At 40.4% G+C, this 16,809-nt stretch overlaps 1 protein-coding gene across 7 annotated transcripts in view; it reads left to right on the top strand.

Annotated features, from left to right (window-relative positions):
- The window catches only part of LOC135233784 (two pore channel protein 1-like), a 134,712-nt gene that overhangs the window by 34,315 nt on the left and 83,588 nt on the right, over positions 1-16,809 (top strand). For all 7 annotated transcript variants that reach the window (XR_010323936.1, XM_064297665.1, XM_064297664.1 and 4 more), the window contains exons 7-11: positions 92-180; positions 269-303; positions 394-452; positions 570-669; positions 4,388-4,504. Coding sequence is in view for 6 of the 7 variants with exons in the window: in XM_064297665.1 (XP_064153735.1) it covers positions 92-180; positions 269-303; positions 394-452; positions 570-669; positions 4,388-4,504 (400 nt within the window). In the remaining variant the exon portion in view is untranslated. The remainder of the gene's footprint in view (positions 1-91; positions 181-268; positions 304-393; positions 453-569; positions 670-4,387; positions 4,505-16,809) is intronic.

The following is a 16,809-nucleotide window of genomic DNA, read 5'->3' as shown; positions in this document are numbered from 1 at the left end:
GTAATTCAATTTCCTAAGTCTGATACACCAAGCTGGCACTCTCTCACCACCACAGTATAACACCTTGAGCTGAAACTTTCCTTCTCAACAGGAACTTGCGGCAGATCTTTCAGTCACTGCCTCCATTTATTGACATCCTCCTCCTCCTTCTATTCTTCATGGTCATCTTCTCCCTCTTGGGTGAGCATTTCACTGCCTGTTGTACACATGCTTGTATCCTGAATATTTTTTTAAATGCTTATTGATTCCTTGTTCTTCTTCTTGGCAGGGTTTTGCTTGTTCTCCACAAATACAGCAGACCCTGTAAGTGTGCCTGTTTATTTTTGTGCTTATTATCGATAAATCAATTGCAGGCCTCCAATTGCTTGACTGGCCTCCCTTTTGTCTTTTCAGTATTTCAACACTCTGGAGAACAGTATTGTCAGCCTGTTTGTGCTTCTGACAACAGCAAAGTAAGAAGCTTAACATTTATTTATTAAAAAGCGATGGGAACTCTTTTGAGCAGTTTGATCTGTATGCGTGTTGTAAGTTCTGGCTGTGTGTTGATGGTTCCCATGGTGTGTCTACAGCTTTCCTGATGTAATGATGCCGGCATACTCCAGGAATCGCTGGTCCTGTGTGTTTTTCATTGTTTACCTGTCCATTGAGCTCTATTTCATCATGAACCTGGTAAGTCCTCCTCACAATAAGCATTGCTTTGTGGGATATCAGTTTGTCATGGTGTCATCTACTTGCCTACCTGTATTTTGTGTTAGAAATGCATCACAATTTTGATTATGGGAATGTGTTTTTTCTCTTATTATCTCTGCCAGACGGAGCCTGGAGGGGATCATGCGTTTGGTCGCGTGTTTTTGTGCGTGTGTGTGTGTGTGTTTGTGTATCTGTCCGCAGCTAATCTCGCATACTACTGGGCCAAACAGCCTAATACTTGTTGTGCATGCTGACAGCAGGCCAAGGACCTGAATTCTCGAATATTTTGCAAATCAGTCAATGACAAGTATTTTATTTGAATTAATTTCCATCATTGTCCATTGAAATACATTGAGTGCTAACTCCTCACTCCTCCTAACCGGCCGCTAGGGGCCGCAAGTGATCAACAACTGCTTCCAAACGGACAGACATGCCTGGCGGAGATCTGCACTCTACTGAGTGCACTCTTCTAGTTCTTCAAGTTATGTTATCCTACTTCTGACTGTAGTCCCAAACAAATTTTGTTGGTTTAAAATAGCTGATGCATAATACCATTGCAGCCTTTCAATAAAGAATTCCTGTAAATTATTTATTTTACCAAACAAATACACGTGCAGAATGGACTGAATGTGATGTGCAAACATCACATCATTTATATGTACTCATCTACCCATACTATGTTCTGTAGTTTTTTACCTGTGAGAATTAGAAGTATGGAGTATGTAATGAATATACAGTAGAACCATAGATATATAAACCTCAGAGTTGGAAACTGTCCAGTCATCCAAATGAGGCCACTGATGTATCATTTGAAAAGCTGGTGTAGAATAAAATGTGTGAATGTTTTCATAAGACCCTGATTGCCATTATGTTGATTATGAAATGAGTAGTCGTTAACAAAGGCTACTGTAATGTAAGTTACAAAAATTTCAGGGTTCACTTAAATGGCTGGACAATGACCTCAGTCATTGAGCATTACTTTTCTAAATGTGTTTTACTTTGCTGCCATTTAGCAGATGCTCTTATCCAAAGCAACTTTATTGCATTTTAAAACCAACCAATTTCAAGCAATTTAAGTTGTCTTGGTCTAGGATATGCCTCAGTGCGTAGAGTTTCCGATAACGTTTTTCCCATTTTCACAGGTTTAATAAAGCCCTCCAGCTATTCATTTTAGGGCTAGCGGTATATCGACTGATGTGATTCTGCTGCTAATCTGGAGCTATTTGGATGCTTGAACCAAATAGACAGCAGAATGTCTTCATGTTTTCAATGTCACCAGTTTTAAAAATCACCACCCAGCTTGACAAGAGTGGGGAGAAAGTAGAGTTTTTCTGGGTAAGAGGATGAAAATGCTGAGAGGAGGTAGTTCAATTCAACTGAATTTTATATGTACAGTTGAGGCCAAAAGTTTTCCATACACCTAGGCTAAAGATATTCAAACTCAGTTTTTCACAACTCCGCACATTTCATGTTACCATGCATTTCTTTTGGCAAGTCAAATAGGGAATCTACTTTGTTCACATTAGAGGTCATTTTAAAACAATCGAGTAGAGACAGATTTATTTAATCTTTATTTACCTATATCAGAATTCCAGTGGGTCAAAAGTTTTACATACACCAAGTTGACTCTTTAAACAAAAAAGAAAATTCCAGAAATTGATGTAATGACTTTTTAGAAGCTTCTGATTGGCCAATTGTCATAATTAGGAGTTAACTGTGAGTTAATTGGCACCTGTGGCTGTATGTAAGGGCCTACTTTTTTGCCCTTGATACTATGGGAAAATCCAAGCAACTCCTTCAAGACCTCGGAAAAAAATTGTGGACGTCCACAAGTCGGGTTTCCAAGCAATTTACAAACAACTGAAGGTACCGTGAGCATCTGTACAAACAATTGTATGCAAATATAAAAATCTTGGGACCACACAAGACACTGCATCGGTCAAGAAGGGGGGACAAATTAACTCCTAGGGGCTGGAACGAACCAAAAGGTTCAACTGAACCCCAAGGCAACATCAAAGGAACTGGTGAAGGAGTTGGAGGCATCAGGTACCAAAGTGTCTACATCCACCATTAAGAGAACCCTACGTGGCCTGAAAGGCTGTCGCACAAGGAAGAAGTCCCTACTCCAAGACCAGCATAGAATAGCCAGAATGAAGTATGCAGGTGATCACCAGGACGAAGACCTAGCCTTTTGGAGGAGTGTTCTCTGGTCAGATGAAACAAAATGGAACTGTTTGGCCATAATGATCAGCGCTATGTATGGAGGAAAAAGGGTGAGACTTTTAATCTGAAGAACACCATCTCAACTGTGAAGCATCATGTTGTGGGGGTGTTTTGCTGGAAAAGGGCCTGGTGCACTTCAGGTAATGGATGGCATCATGAGGAAGGAGGATTATTTAGAAATACTGCAGGAACACCTCAACACATCAGCTAGAAAGTTAAAACTTGGTTGCAACTGGGTCTTCCAGAAGGACATTCATCCTAAGCATACCTCCAAAGTGTAACAAAATTGCTTAAAGACAACAAAGTAAAAGTATTGGAGTGATCATCACTAATCCCTGACATGAATCCCATAGAAAATTTGTGGACTGAACTGGCTTCCTTCTTGGCTGTCCAAGCACAGAGACCCACAAACCTGACTTAGTTACACCAGTTCTGTCAGGAGGAATGGGCAAAAATTCAGGCTTAGTATTGTGAGAAGCTTGTGGAAGGCTGCCCCAATCGTTTGATCCAAGTTAAGTGATTAAAAGGCAATGCCACCAAAGAGTATCACTTTGTGTATAGTACATAATAGCTGAAATAAATCTTATCTCTTATTTTGAAATGACCTTTTATGGAAATAAAGTAGATACCCTAATTGACTTAACACAGGAAATGTATGGTAATATGAAATGTGTGGAGTTGTGAAAAATTGAGTTTAAATGTCTTTAGCCTAGGTGTATGTAAACTTTTGGCCTCAATTGTGTAGCTCTTTTCGCACAGACATTGTCACAAAGACACTTTACAGTGGAAAGCACTTGGTAGCTGGACTGGTCAGTAGTCTCGATTTATCTAATTTTATTTCTGCTGCCTGTAATATGGTGAAGAGGGTGTCAGAAAGCAAGAGGCTGGGACAGGAGAACCCAGGTGATAAGGACACAGAGTATTATTTTCAAATGGTTTGCTTTCAAATGGTGAATACAGTGTGGAGAAACATGTGAAACAGTTTTTTGGACACCGGAACTAATATATTGATCATTTCTTAGTGATATTGTAAATCAATTGCAAATTATTACAGATTTTTTAAACATCTCATTGAAATCGTAGACATATATTGGATTATGAAAAATCAATACATGTTGAGCAATTTTTATAGCAATCAGTTTTTTATTAAATCAGATACAGCCAAGATAAAGCACTTACCATGACACACAAAACAATCAACAGTTACTATTAATGAAAGAAAAAGTTTAATATCCATTGGTGCACATCAGAGCAATTATAAGTACTCACAGAGCAAGACGCACTACACCAGAGAACATTAAAAAGCCGTTGTGTGATTCCAGTGTGCATGTGCCACATTTAAGAAGTAGTTGTGGCAAAACTGTGCAGAACAAAGAGATAAATCTGGATGAAATTATGTACTGTGCAACAACCCTTACTCTGAATAGTGAAGTTGTCTGAAGTAGAAGTGTGAATGTGTTTCCATTGCTTCCAGCTTTTGGCTGTGGTATTTGACACTTTCAACGGTGTGGAGAAGATGAAGTTCAAATCCTTGCTGTTGCACAAGAGGTCGGCCATTGACCATGCTTTCCAACTCCTGGTCAGCAGGCAGGTGAGTGGATTTCTGTTTAGGCTAGTGTTGATCATAGCCTTGTGGGCTGCACCGGTGTATTGGCAAATGATCGGTATCTGCCGATAAATTAACAATTTGCATGGTCAGCTCTGATTATGTCCTGTCGATCACAAGGGACAAAGTCTGTTGTTTATTTGTAATCCAGTTGGTGAGTTGGTTTTCATTTAACCTGTCACAAAAAAATGAATTTCACTTTGTTTTTCATATTGTTTCCCCTATAATTGGTGCCAAAAATGACAAAATGACAAAAGTAATGCCAAATATCTCTTCATTTGGAAATCAATAATCCCCTGGGAGCCTTTGTGGGGCGCTGTTCCAAAACATAACTCATCCCCAATGTTGTTGCCTGGGTAACTTGATGTGAGACCGGAGGCATGCTAGCTTTCTTTATCTTTCTTCTGTAAGGCACCTCAAAGTGAAAGTAAGATGCTCTGTATGCTATTGGGGTGTCTTAATTATAATGTGGCATAGGTTACACATCTTATTTTTATGCAATGAATGCAGCATATTAAAGCGGCATATTAAAATCTCGAAGATTTTCATTAAAATAAATGTCTGTTAAGTCACTATGTATTGCTGAATTAGGTAACACAATGGTGATTGAGCCTATTATTATATTAATTTATATTGTCATTATTATTATAATTTATGATTAAAGAACTGGGTGTCTGTGGCGACATTCCCGGGAAAAAATCACAAGCGGCGCACAGTTAATGACGTGTTTTCCATCACCCATCAGTGGTTGGTTTGCCAGAGTGGGTAGGCGGTGTTTTTGTTCTGGTGTCTGCTAGCGTTATGGAACCCTAAAAAGTTTTTGTGTAACATGAGAGGTCATGTTATTTGTTGATGCAGATTTCGTGACATAGTTATTTGCACAGATAACGCTAGCTACCGGACCATGTCAAGAAAGGCAACATTAGTTTAGACAACGTTGTGCACAGTCAGTAGCCATCTCTCATATCAGGTAACGTTGCGTTAGCAAGCTAGCTAATGTAATTAACATAATCTAATGTCAGATAACAAAAAAGAAAAAAACGCTAGCTAACGCTACCGATCGGTACCGACCTCGCAAACCGTCTCTCGAATACAACGCTACCTTGTTGCAACATTGCAATGTAGCTAACTAACGGCCAGTTCAGAACAATGATTCGCAACGAGACTGGATGCAACTCGCAAAATTCCAAGACTCCTGATTGTAAATGTTCTAAAACTGTACTTGGCGATTTGACAAGGTGGGTCTTTTGAGACCCCAGGGCAGGCAATGGCTCTGCTACTAAACCGCTGCAATTTTCTCTGCAACATTCTAAAACCGTTTCGTCTCGTTGCGAATCATTGATCTGAACTGGCCTTAACGTTACCGTTATTTACATTGCCATCAAGTTCATCAATATATTATAATTATCGGAATAAAGCCATCTTTACAAAAAGCATTAACCCCGGGGTATAGGTGGAGGCTGGAGCAGAGCCGGGTCTGATTTCTGTGTAAAGATGTCAAGCCGGAGAAAACTAAATAAAAAAAAATACGGCAGTATGGATTAGCGTTGTTATTATTTTATTACGCTTCCTCATATGTTCCTTCAGCCTTGATGCCCTTTTTTGATGAAATCTTTGTTTTATTCTTCTTGTTCTTGCTAATTTAACACCCAGCTCAGCGAACAGTTTAGCTAGCAAAATCAGAAACACCAGGGGTAACATTTGGAAGGCAGTTGTTTCAAAAATATCACACCACGATCATTCACGAGAAAGACAATGTTTATTGTGCACGAGATACATAATTTCACGAGCCACAGTGAATCCCGCGGATTCTTCTCTGCAGTGTAAAGATGTTTGTACTGGGCAAAAGGTGGATAAAGAATGTCTGTGGAAATTGATCATCACTAATTCTACTCCAGGTCTGCTACATTTTAACCAGGCTCAGCTGTGTAAAGAGCTTACGTTAGCCTAATGTTAGGCAATGAATGAGTATGTACATAACGTTACTTTTATAACAACCATTTTTTATTCAGTAAATAGTAAGTGTTATAGTTACCGTGGCCCAGGTGCCTGCTGACTGACGTCACACACAGGCGACACTGTTTGGAAGTTGGGAAGTGAGGTCCAAAAACACACCTGCAATTCCTGCTTCTCGCCATTGGTACCGCCAAAGAGAACGAAACAGAAATCTTCGAGATTGCCACTTTAGGTTATCCTCTCCTTGTGATCGTCTTGAATAGAAAGAGTAAACAGAAATTTAAACACATATAAATTGCAGACCGCCTGCCACAACATCTAACTGTGCCAATATGCCATCCAGCGTGCCACGTCTGTTTTGGAGTTTTTCAGTGCTTACGACCAGTCCTGAAAAAAATTATTTTACTTTAAGTCAAGGAATGCACTGTGTTTAACCTCTTAACGCAAAGCCCCTAGTGGCCGGCACGCCGGCGTGCCGAGATTACTGTACTCAGACATTCAGTGCTCCTGCAACCAAGTATGAGTTAAAAACAGAAACAGTTTGTTTTGGTTTCACTAGTAGACGATACACGACAACAATGCCGAATACGGAGTTTTGCAGCGCCACCATTGTCGCTCTGGTTGTTCATTTAACATGCACCCCTCCCTGCAGTCTCATCTGCAACTACACCCCCCACTCATGACATAATGGACAATATTGTCTATCTGTGCATTCATAAAAATATTCTTTCACCACTCAGAAATCGTATAGCAACAAGATAAACCCAACAGTAGCCTTAAGATATGCCAATACAGCAGTAAAAATGTTTCTCACTGATTAATGAAATAAACAAGACAAAGTTTTAAAAAATGGATGAAGGTGCTGTCATGGCGGAAGCAACATGTTGTGGAGCTGGCGGTAGTGGTGTTTGTTCCCGAACCAAACCGGAGATATATAGAACTAGTGATGGCAAGGTGATTGTAGAAGACGAACTTTTGAATTTCCTTGTCGTCAAGTTGAGAACATTGAGTCAAGGTGAAATTATTTTGCTGGCCACAAACAACTTAAGCTCAGAGTGGATAGATACTTCTAAGAAGCTTCTTTTTGTGATCTGTCCTAAAACCTTGCAGTGTTGTATTACTCACAAGGGGGCACAGATGTAAAAACATGTCTGAAGATACTAAATGAGTTGCAGAGAAAATACACCAAGATTCGTATCGCACTACTTAGATGACCTTCCACCAGTTTCGTTCAATCATATTGATGTCTCAGCATTCCTGGGTAGAATGGAACAATTAAATAAGGACATTTGCTCTATGAAGCGAACTCTCGAAGCTCAAACAAACGCTTGTGAAGAGTACACCACCACAATCACCGCTTCCAGAGTGGAGCGTAGTTGTGAGGGAAGGGTGGCGATTAAAGTCGGTGCTGCACACCGCTGCGCAATCAAAACCTTGTGTTACGCAAGCTCCTTTGAAACGAGAGAGGAAGAAAATGGGAATAATTGGAACTAGAACAGGTTGTAACATCCAAGTTGTTAAGACTAACTTGGTGAGTGTATTTGCTACTAAATTTTCCCCAAACCTTGACGCTGAAACTCTAAGTGCGTATTTGAACAGAAGCTGGTTCGGGTAGTCACATGTCGGAAGATTGAATCGGCACAAAATAGATTCAGTTCATTCTATGTCACTGCTGAATGTAACAAAGTAGTAGAAATGTATGACCGCAACTTTGGCCAGACGGGACTTTTGTCCGACGTTACTATGAGGCACGTCGGCCCAGAGATGCTCTAGTTAGTGAGTTGCATGGATTAGAACGAAACCCCAGCATTCAGAATGAAGTGACTATTGGTGATGTCCTACATTTGAACCATACTAATTAGTATGATCAGGATTGTGTTTTATAATGCGCGTGGCTTGCGTGTAGGGCACAGTGCTGGAGATAAAACAAGTCGTTTGGTGGTTGATGGTTGAAAAGCTTTTGGAGGAATGTGACATCCTATGCCTTCAAGAGACATGGTTAGCTAAACAAGATCTGGAAAGACTAAATACGCTACATAAGGACTTTCATGGAGTTGAGGAGTCCACTACTGATCTTAGCACAAAAATAGTTCAAGGCAGGATACCGGGTGGAGTGGCCATACTTTGGAATAGCAAATACGATCCAGTGGTGAAGGTGGTAAGACTGGATGTTGACTGGGCTAGTGGAATGATCAATTATAAAGATAAGATATTATTTATTTATTTCACCTTTATTTCACCAGGCAAGTCATTAAGAACAAATTCTTATTTACAATGGCGGCCTGACAAGCGACAAAAGCCACTTAAGGGAAGGGGAGGTGGGCTAGAAGATAAAAGCATGTTAAAAGCACAAAATTACGGTGGCTGACAAGGGCAAACGCGCTACAATGGCCCAAAACATTTCCATTAGGAGAAACATGCTGCAGCTTCAGAAATGATGCCAGTTCAAAAACACATACGAAAATCCAAAACAAGTACAACAACAGAAAATGCTGCAAATGAAAAAAACATGCTGCAGAAAGCCAAAACTAATACATTAACAGCAAACTCGCTGCAAATACAGAAACGATGCAAAATCAAAAACACACAAACTCCGAAAATAAATGCAACAGAAAAACGCTTTTGGAGCACGTTTCTGTTGTATTTGTATTGGATTTTCGTATGTGTTTTTGAATTGGCATCGTTTCTGAAGCTGCGGCACGTTTCTCCTAATAGAAATGTTTTGGGCCGTTGTAGCGCGTTTGCCCTTGTCGGCCACCGTACAAAATACATCAATAATAACAAACTAAACATAGGCACATGGAAACACAGGCAAGCAAACAACAGTCAACAAACGAGATATGGGGGGAGGGCGAAAAAAAAAACAGAAGAGTGTTTTGGGGATATTGCATGGTAGAAAAACAGTTGTAGGAATCAGTGAAAATGTCTGAGATGGCATGTTTGAAGGCAGAAATGGTAATAAATTTATCCAGTTTTAGGGTTTTTTGCAGAGTATTCCAGTCGCAGGCAGCAGTGGATTGAAATGATGCAAGACCGAGGGAGGTGTTGGTTTTGGGAATTTTCAATTGGATATGGAGTAAGGACCGGGTGTTGTGTGTGACAAACATAGGGTGCAGCAGATGACATAAGTAGGGAGGTGATAGACCCAGAAGGGTCTTGCAAATGAGAGTAAGCTTGTGAATGTTACGATGGGTGTGAAGGGAGGGCCAGTTGACCATAGAGTAAAGCGTGCAGTGGTGTGTTTTGTGGCAAACCGGATAGCAGAATGGTAAAGAGTATCAAGCTTGCAAAGTGTACCTTTGCATGCAGACCTGTATATTATGTCACCATAATCGAACATGGGGAGAATAGTCATTTGTATGAGGGTGAGTTTGGCAGCAGAGGTAAAAGTGAAACAATTTCTATTAAGGAACCTGAGTTTTGCCTTGACCTTAGATTGCAGCTTAGATATATGGTGGGAGAAGGATAGCGTGTTGTCTAGCCAGATGCCCAAGTACTTACAGACTGTGACCTGATCCAGGGTAGCTCCCTCTCTGGTGATGATGTTGAGGGCTGGAGGGGGTGTGGCACCCTTCTGGCAGAACCACATAACCTTAGTCTTGGAGGTGTTAAGAGACAGTTTAAGGTGGGTAAAAGCCTGTTGGACTTGGAGGAGGCTATCCTGGAGTGTGGTTAGTACAGTGTCAGGGGAAGGACCAGTAGCATAAAGAATTGTGTCATCAGTGTATAGGTGAATGAGTGAGTTACCAGCAGCCTGAGGGATGTTATTGATGTATTTGGAGAACAGTGTGGGAGCAAGTATGGAGCCTTGGGGGACACCCCTTGTGACTGGGAGAGGGTGAAAGAGAAGGTTTTCATACCTCACACGTTGCACCCGGTGAGAGAGATAGTGAGAGAACCAAGCCTGTGAGTGATTAGTGACCCCAATGCTGCTCAGTCTATTTATAAGAATGGTATGATCAACCGTATCGAAAGCTTTGGCAAGGTCAATGAATATTGCAGCATAGTGTTGTTTGACATCTAATACAGATGTAATATCATTGAGAACCTTTAAAGTAGCTGTAACACAACCGTACCCAGAACGAAAACCAGACTGCACCCCAGATAGTATACCATACACATCCAGATAGTCAGTTAGCTGTTTGTTAACAAGTTTTTCAAATACCTTGGAAACACAAGGCAAGATAGAAATGGGTCTGTAACTGTTTGGGTCAGCCTGATCACCACCCTTCCACCACCCATGGATGCGGGGAAGGCAAACAGGACTAGGGGCTGCAGGTAGCCAAGGCGTAGGGCTTAAGGGCGAGGGACTCTTTGATATACAGGTGGTGGTTAAAGACTCGAAAACAAAACCAGACTTTATAAAGTGTCGATTGAAGATATCAGCCATTGAGTTCTTATCTGTAACTACAAGATCATCCACTTTAAGTGACAAGGGCAGAGAAGAGGGTTTGTTCTCGAGTTTTCTCACCGTTTTCCAAAATGTATTGGGGTCGGCGCCGCATAATGTAAATTGCTCCTTAAAGTAGCCAGCTTTGGCCTGTCGCACAGCTTGTGTGGCCTTATTCCGGATGTGACGAAACAGAAGTCTGTGAGAGGCAGACCTGGATAGACATGCTTTGCGCCAGGCAGAATTTCTTTGTTGTAGCAGTGCTGCCAAATCTCGATTAAACCAGGGACTGAGGTGATTTTTTTATCCATAGGGGCATGGATAATGGGGGCATGCTTGTTGATCACAGCACTAAAAAGGTCCCTGAACAGAAACCATGCATCATTCACGGTGGGGATCAGGCTGACTCTATACCAGCTTCCATTGGCCAGGTCATGCAAGAACGCTTGAGTATTGAAATGTTTTAAAATACGCTTATCACTGATGATGACAGGCTGTTTGACAGAGAGGCTTTTGCGAACACAGGCAATGAAACAGTGGTCGCTGAGGTCATTGCAAAACACACCAGATTGGTACATGTGTGGAGAATTTGTAAAAACCACATCTATCTATGCGGCCTTATCAGGGATATTGGGGTCATACCTGGTAGGGTGGGCTATGATTTGGTGGAGATTTAGGGAGTCAAATTGTTGCACAACTTTCTCAGGAGGCTTAAGCATGTCCCAATTGAGGTCACCTAGTAGGAAAGGCTCAGACCTGGTGAAAGGCGCCAGGGCACTGCTTAAGGCCACTAGGGTACATCCTGGTGTTGATGGCGGGCGATAACAGCCAGCCACTGACAGAGAAAAGCTGTTGGATAGCTTAATGTTAAGGACAAGTAAATCAAACTGTTTAGGAATGGACTTAGCCAAGGGTATAGTGCACTGAAGGTGTTCTTTGGTAAAGATTGCCACCCCCCCACCTTTAGATGACCTATCCTGTCGAAACAGATTGTAACCAGATAAGTTTACATCAGAGTAGGGAATAGACTTACAAAACCAGGTCTCAGTAATCACTAGAACTTCCGGATTTGAGCTCTCTACCCATACTTTAAGCTGATCCATATTGGGTAATATACTTCTTGCATTGACATGCAGAAACCCCAGGTTTTTACAGGCACATAAAGTCACCAAAACATAGATCATTTGAAGCTAAGCCAGCATTGGGGAAAGCAAAATCAAACAGAGGACCAGGGTGGATATGAACATTACCAGAAATCATAAGCAGTAATACAATCAAAACACGGCAGAGAACAGAGGAAGCACTACAATGTTGTAGTTTTTTTGAGACAGTTGTATGCACATTGGATGGCAACAGAATCATTTTGTGAAGCAATCTCATAATAAAACATGACAGCAGTGGCAGAATGATAGAGTTCATGTTTGGCATTAACCCAAAAGTCCTTACTACCATTAAAGAAACAGTGTCTCTGTTGTGTGAACGAGCATTGTCTGTTTCGCGGCTGGGTAAACAAGCAGGGTCATAAAGTTCATTTTCAGGCACAATAGGTAAAGAAAGCAATGTGAAAAATGCTTAAAAAAAGCAAAGCAGTTTGAGGGGAGCCATAGTTAGTCCAGTTGAAAACAGAGAGAAAAAAAAAAAAACTATTACACTCACCCAAATGCCAGCAGTCCTTACTCCAGTAAAAAACAGTTTGCACTCACCCAAATGCTAGCAGACCACAGTAAAGCTACCTAGCTGGGTGGTTAGAAGGTAAGGGAGAAAAAAAAAGAGAGCGCTACCTAGCTAGATGGCTAGGCAGAGGAGGAGGTTAGAGAGGGGGGACAGCAAGGGGCACTGCTAGATGGCTAGCAGATATGGGAGGCAGTAGTAGTAGAAGCAGCAATCCAGGCCAACAGGGCCCGAGGCCAGGCTAGATGGTTAGCAGTTGGGGGGACGGTGATAGCAGCAGTGGCAGCAGCAACAGAAGCAACAGCAGCAGCAACAATTCAGACCCCCAAGGCCACGCTAGATGGATTTGTAATTAGGAGAGGCAGTAGCAGAAGCAGTAGCAGCATCCATAGCAGCATTAGCAGCAGCAGCTGAAGTGTTAGTAGCAGCAGTCCGGGCAAACAATGACTGAGGCCTGAGGTCTGGAGAATCCAAATCAAGCAGAAATTCCTTACCAAGTTTTATGAAGAGGTTGATGTAGCCTCTTTTAACTTGTTTTGTAAAAAATACCAGGATAAATAAAGAATTACAAAGATATTAGGTGGATAGAATCCAGTCCAAGTTCTCAGAGAAGCATAGTGGCAGCCATCTGGGAAAGTGGCCATCACAGGATATTTACTATTATGAATATTTATACACCATATGAATGAGTCTTATCAAAATGTAGATTAATATCTCAGTAGATTAGTGTTTGTCAACTCATTCATTGAGGATAATGCTACAAGTTGTGTTTATGTTGTTGGGGATATGAGTTCCGACATTTCAGATAATAACTCTTCATTTGCAAAATACTTAATGCAGATATGCAATGACAGCAATCTTATTTTATCTAGTAAACTGCTTTTGCCTGAGAAAAGTTATACATATATTAGAGAAGCATGACATACATCGTCATGGCTTGATCATTGTATATGCACAGCAGATGCACATGCTTCCTTGGATAGCATGGAGATATACTATGGATTGGCCACTACTGATCACATACCAATTGTTTTGTCCTTAAATGTTGAGAATTTACCCGTGCTATTGTTGGCAATAATGCAAACACAGGGTAGTTTGATTGGTCTAGTTTAACAAAGGAATATATTAATATATACAGTTCTCAAACTGTTAAATTGATAGATAGTATTGAACTGCCAAGAGATGCTTTGGTGTGCTGTGACATGAACTGTAAAAACTTGCAATATGGTAATGATCTATGTTCTATGTATGATACTATAGTGGAAGCTCTAAATGTCTCTAGTAAGTCATTTTATAAACAGAAGAACAAGGTGCATAACATTAGACCTGGCTGGAATGAGTATGTAGCTGAGCTCCATGCTGCAGCTAGAGAAGCCTTTAAAACATGGGCAGAGTCAGGAAGGACTAGACAGGGGCCCTTGTTTGAGCACAAAAATCATACTAATGCCAGATTTAAGTATCCTCTCCGCTTCATTAAAAGGAATGAGGACACAATGAGGGGTGACTCACTTGCTAGGAAGTTGCAAAATAATAACTAATATGACTTCTGAAAAGAGGTCAGAGTTATAAACAGCTGTAAAACTTCCTTACCGACTAATATTGATGGAGTATGTGGCTCAGATGAAATTGCTGAACTGTGGCAACAGCACTATTATGATCTGTTCAACTGTTTTAAAAGTAATACATTTGTGGTTGAAAATATTGACTTCATTGAGAGCATGGTGGTTAGGTCGGAGGAAGTCCACCATGCTATCATGAAGTTAGATGACAACAAGGCATGTGGTATGGATCATATGACTGCTGAACACTTTAAGCATGCCAGCCAAAAACTTTTTCCTCTTCTTGCTATTTGTTTTACTGGGTTTTTAGTTCATGGTATCTTACCTGACTCTATTATATCAGTATTACTTGTACCTGTCATTAAGGACAAAGCTGGCAAAATAAACAGCATGGACAATTATAGACCTATTGCCTTAGCCAGCATTCTTTCTAAAGTGTTGGTGAGAATATTGCTGCACAGACTACAGTTGTACATTCTCACCACTGATAACCAATTTGGCATTAAAGGAGTAACATGGTGGTTGAATGTGACACTTGCCAGTTGTCTTTAGGCAACAACTAAACAAATGTGCATAATTTTTTTATTATTCAGTCACTTAAATGTATTTTAAAACTTATTTTTCTAAGCCTAAATTTCCCACTATAAAAGTTCACCTGAACTGTCTGGGCGTGGTAATAAGAACTGTCAGTTAGCTATGATTGACAGACCATGCCCCGTTACCATAGCTACCTCCATGATACGCGCTCATCTTGGGAGACTGAATTTTCACAAGCTAGCTAACTTAGTATATCAAGTATCGACAGCTAAGGACGTTTACTTATATCCAATAATAATTTTTTCTAGCTAGCTAGCCAGCCAAGTTAAGATAAAATCACAACTATAACGTCCTTATGAAAGCAAACTAGCTAGCTAACGTTATCGATATCATTACATTATGAAAGCAAACTACATAGCTAGCTAACGTTAGCTAGCTAGCTATAAATGAATATGACCAACCAGAGATAGTCTAATAGTCCTTAAAAGGCACTCTAATAAGTGAATCTAATGTTAGTCAAATATTTGTATTGTCTTGCCTGTAAGCCAGCGGCACAAACTATGGGTCACGAGTTATCCATTTAGAATGAGCTTTCACAGCAATCTGACTGACTGTAGGGAGGGCAAAACGTAGTTTTAGAATGTCGCCAGTAGTGCATGCGCGTGAGCTGTGACCTTTTTCACAGAAAAGGTCGTTTGTCGCCTTTTTTTTAGTTTATTACAGTGGTGATAGAAGTGACAATAATTAAGTGGTGCTGTGCTGTTAGCCTTTACTGATTAACCATACAAGGTTAATGTGAAGTAGCTAGCACAATCGGACAGCAATGACCCATAAAAATATACTTTGAATCATACTTGCTCAATCGAACGGTAAATCTGAAAAACATTTGATTATAGTCAGTGGCACCGAAATTTTCTTTTACACCCTCAATAAACGGCACAAGTCACAGTAGACGATTGAATTAAACCTTTTAAAGTTATATATTTTCTGAAACGTTATCGTTTCTGCTTGGCCACAGTGAGTGAAACTAGGCGATCTGAGCGTATGGTTTCTGTGTAAATTACGTCAGAAGGATTAGGCCTTGTTGTTTGCTACCTAAACTTCACACCACACTTGTAGCAGGACGGTGTGTCCAGTCAGATTTCTCTACGGGGTGTGGAAAGGGGAGTGGTTACTGTACTTGTGACGCACTAAGTTGATAACATTCTCAACCGGCTGAAAATAGGACAATGAATTTAAAACGCGTATTTCTCCAAAAATAAAGAATGGACATATTTAATACTTTACTCATCGTGTTTCTTCAATGCCTCTTGTGCAAATAGCACATGAAACCGAGAAAGTGTGAAAACCACCATGTTACTCCTTTAAAAGTAAACATGGCACAGATATGTGTATTTTTGCTTTAAAGGAAATGGTAGACAAATAGAGCATTCTACCATGTTTACGTATTTTATAGATGCTTCAAAGGCATTCGATTGAATAAATCATGAGAAATTATTTTATAAAATGTGCCATAGCGGTGTACCTATGTATATACTCAGAATCTTAGTACTGTCAAATACTGTCATTAATCACCTTATGTATGCAGATGATTTGGTTGTTTTCAGTCCATATAGTGCTGGTCTACAACAGTTATTAAAGATATGTTCCCAGTATGGTGAAGAATTTGACATCAAATATAATGCCAAAAAGAGTAATATTATAATTGTTAGATCTAAAGAGGACAGAAAGAAGTATTTCCCGGTTTTTTCCTGAGTGATAATGCTCTTAAGGTGTGTAATGAGATGAAATACCTTGGCCACTGTATCACAGATGATTTAACAGAAGACAGAGATATTTATCGACAATGTCGCAAATTGTATGCACAAGCTAACATGCTGATACGTAAATTTCATATGTGCACAGTCAACGTCAAATCCTCATTGTTTAGAGCCTTCTGTACTCCCCTGCATACAGCGCACCTGTGCTGTATTTACAGAAAAAACAGTATGCAGAGACTTAGTGGCATATAATGATGCTATGCAGTTGTTACTTCATGTGCCAAGATCTCACAGTGCTAGTCAGATGTTTGTTAATATTGGAGTACCTACCTGTCAAGCAGTAATAAGAAACCTTATGTACAAATTTATGTGGCGTCTGGTTGAGTCAGAGATTAGCATTATCGAGGTTCTAACCAA

The sequence above is a fragment of the Anguilla rostrata genome, chromosome 10, assembly GCF_018555375.3.
Source record: "Anguilla rostrata isolate EN2019 chromosome 10, ASM1855537v3, whole genome shotgun sequence".
Classification (NCBI taxonomy): domain Eukaryota; kingdom Metazoa; phylum Chordata; class Actinopteri; order Anguilliformes; family Anguillidae; genus Anguilla; species Anguilla rostrata.
This window is presented reverse-complemented; position numbering and strand designations above follow the sequence as displayed.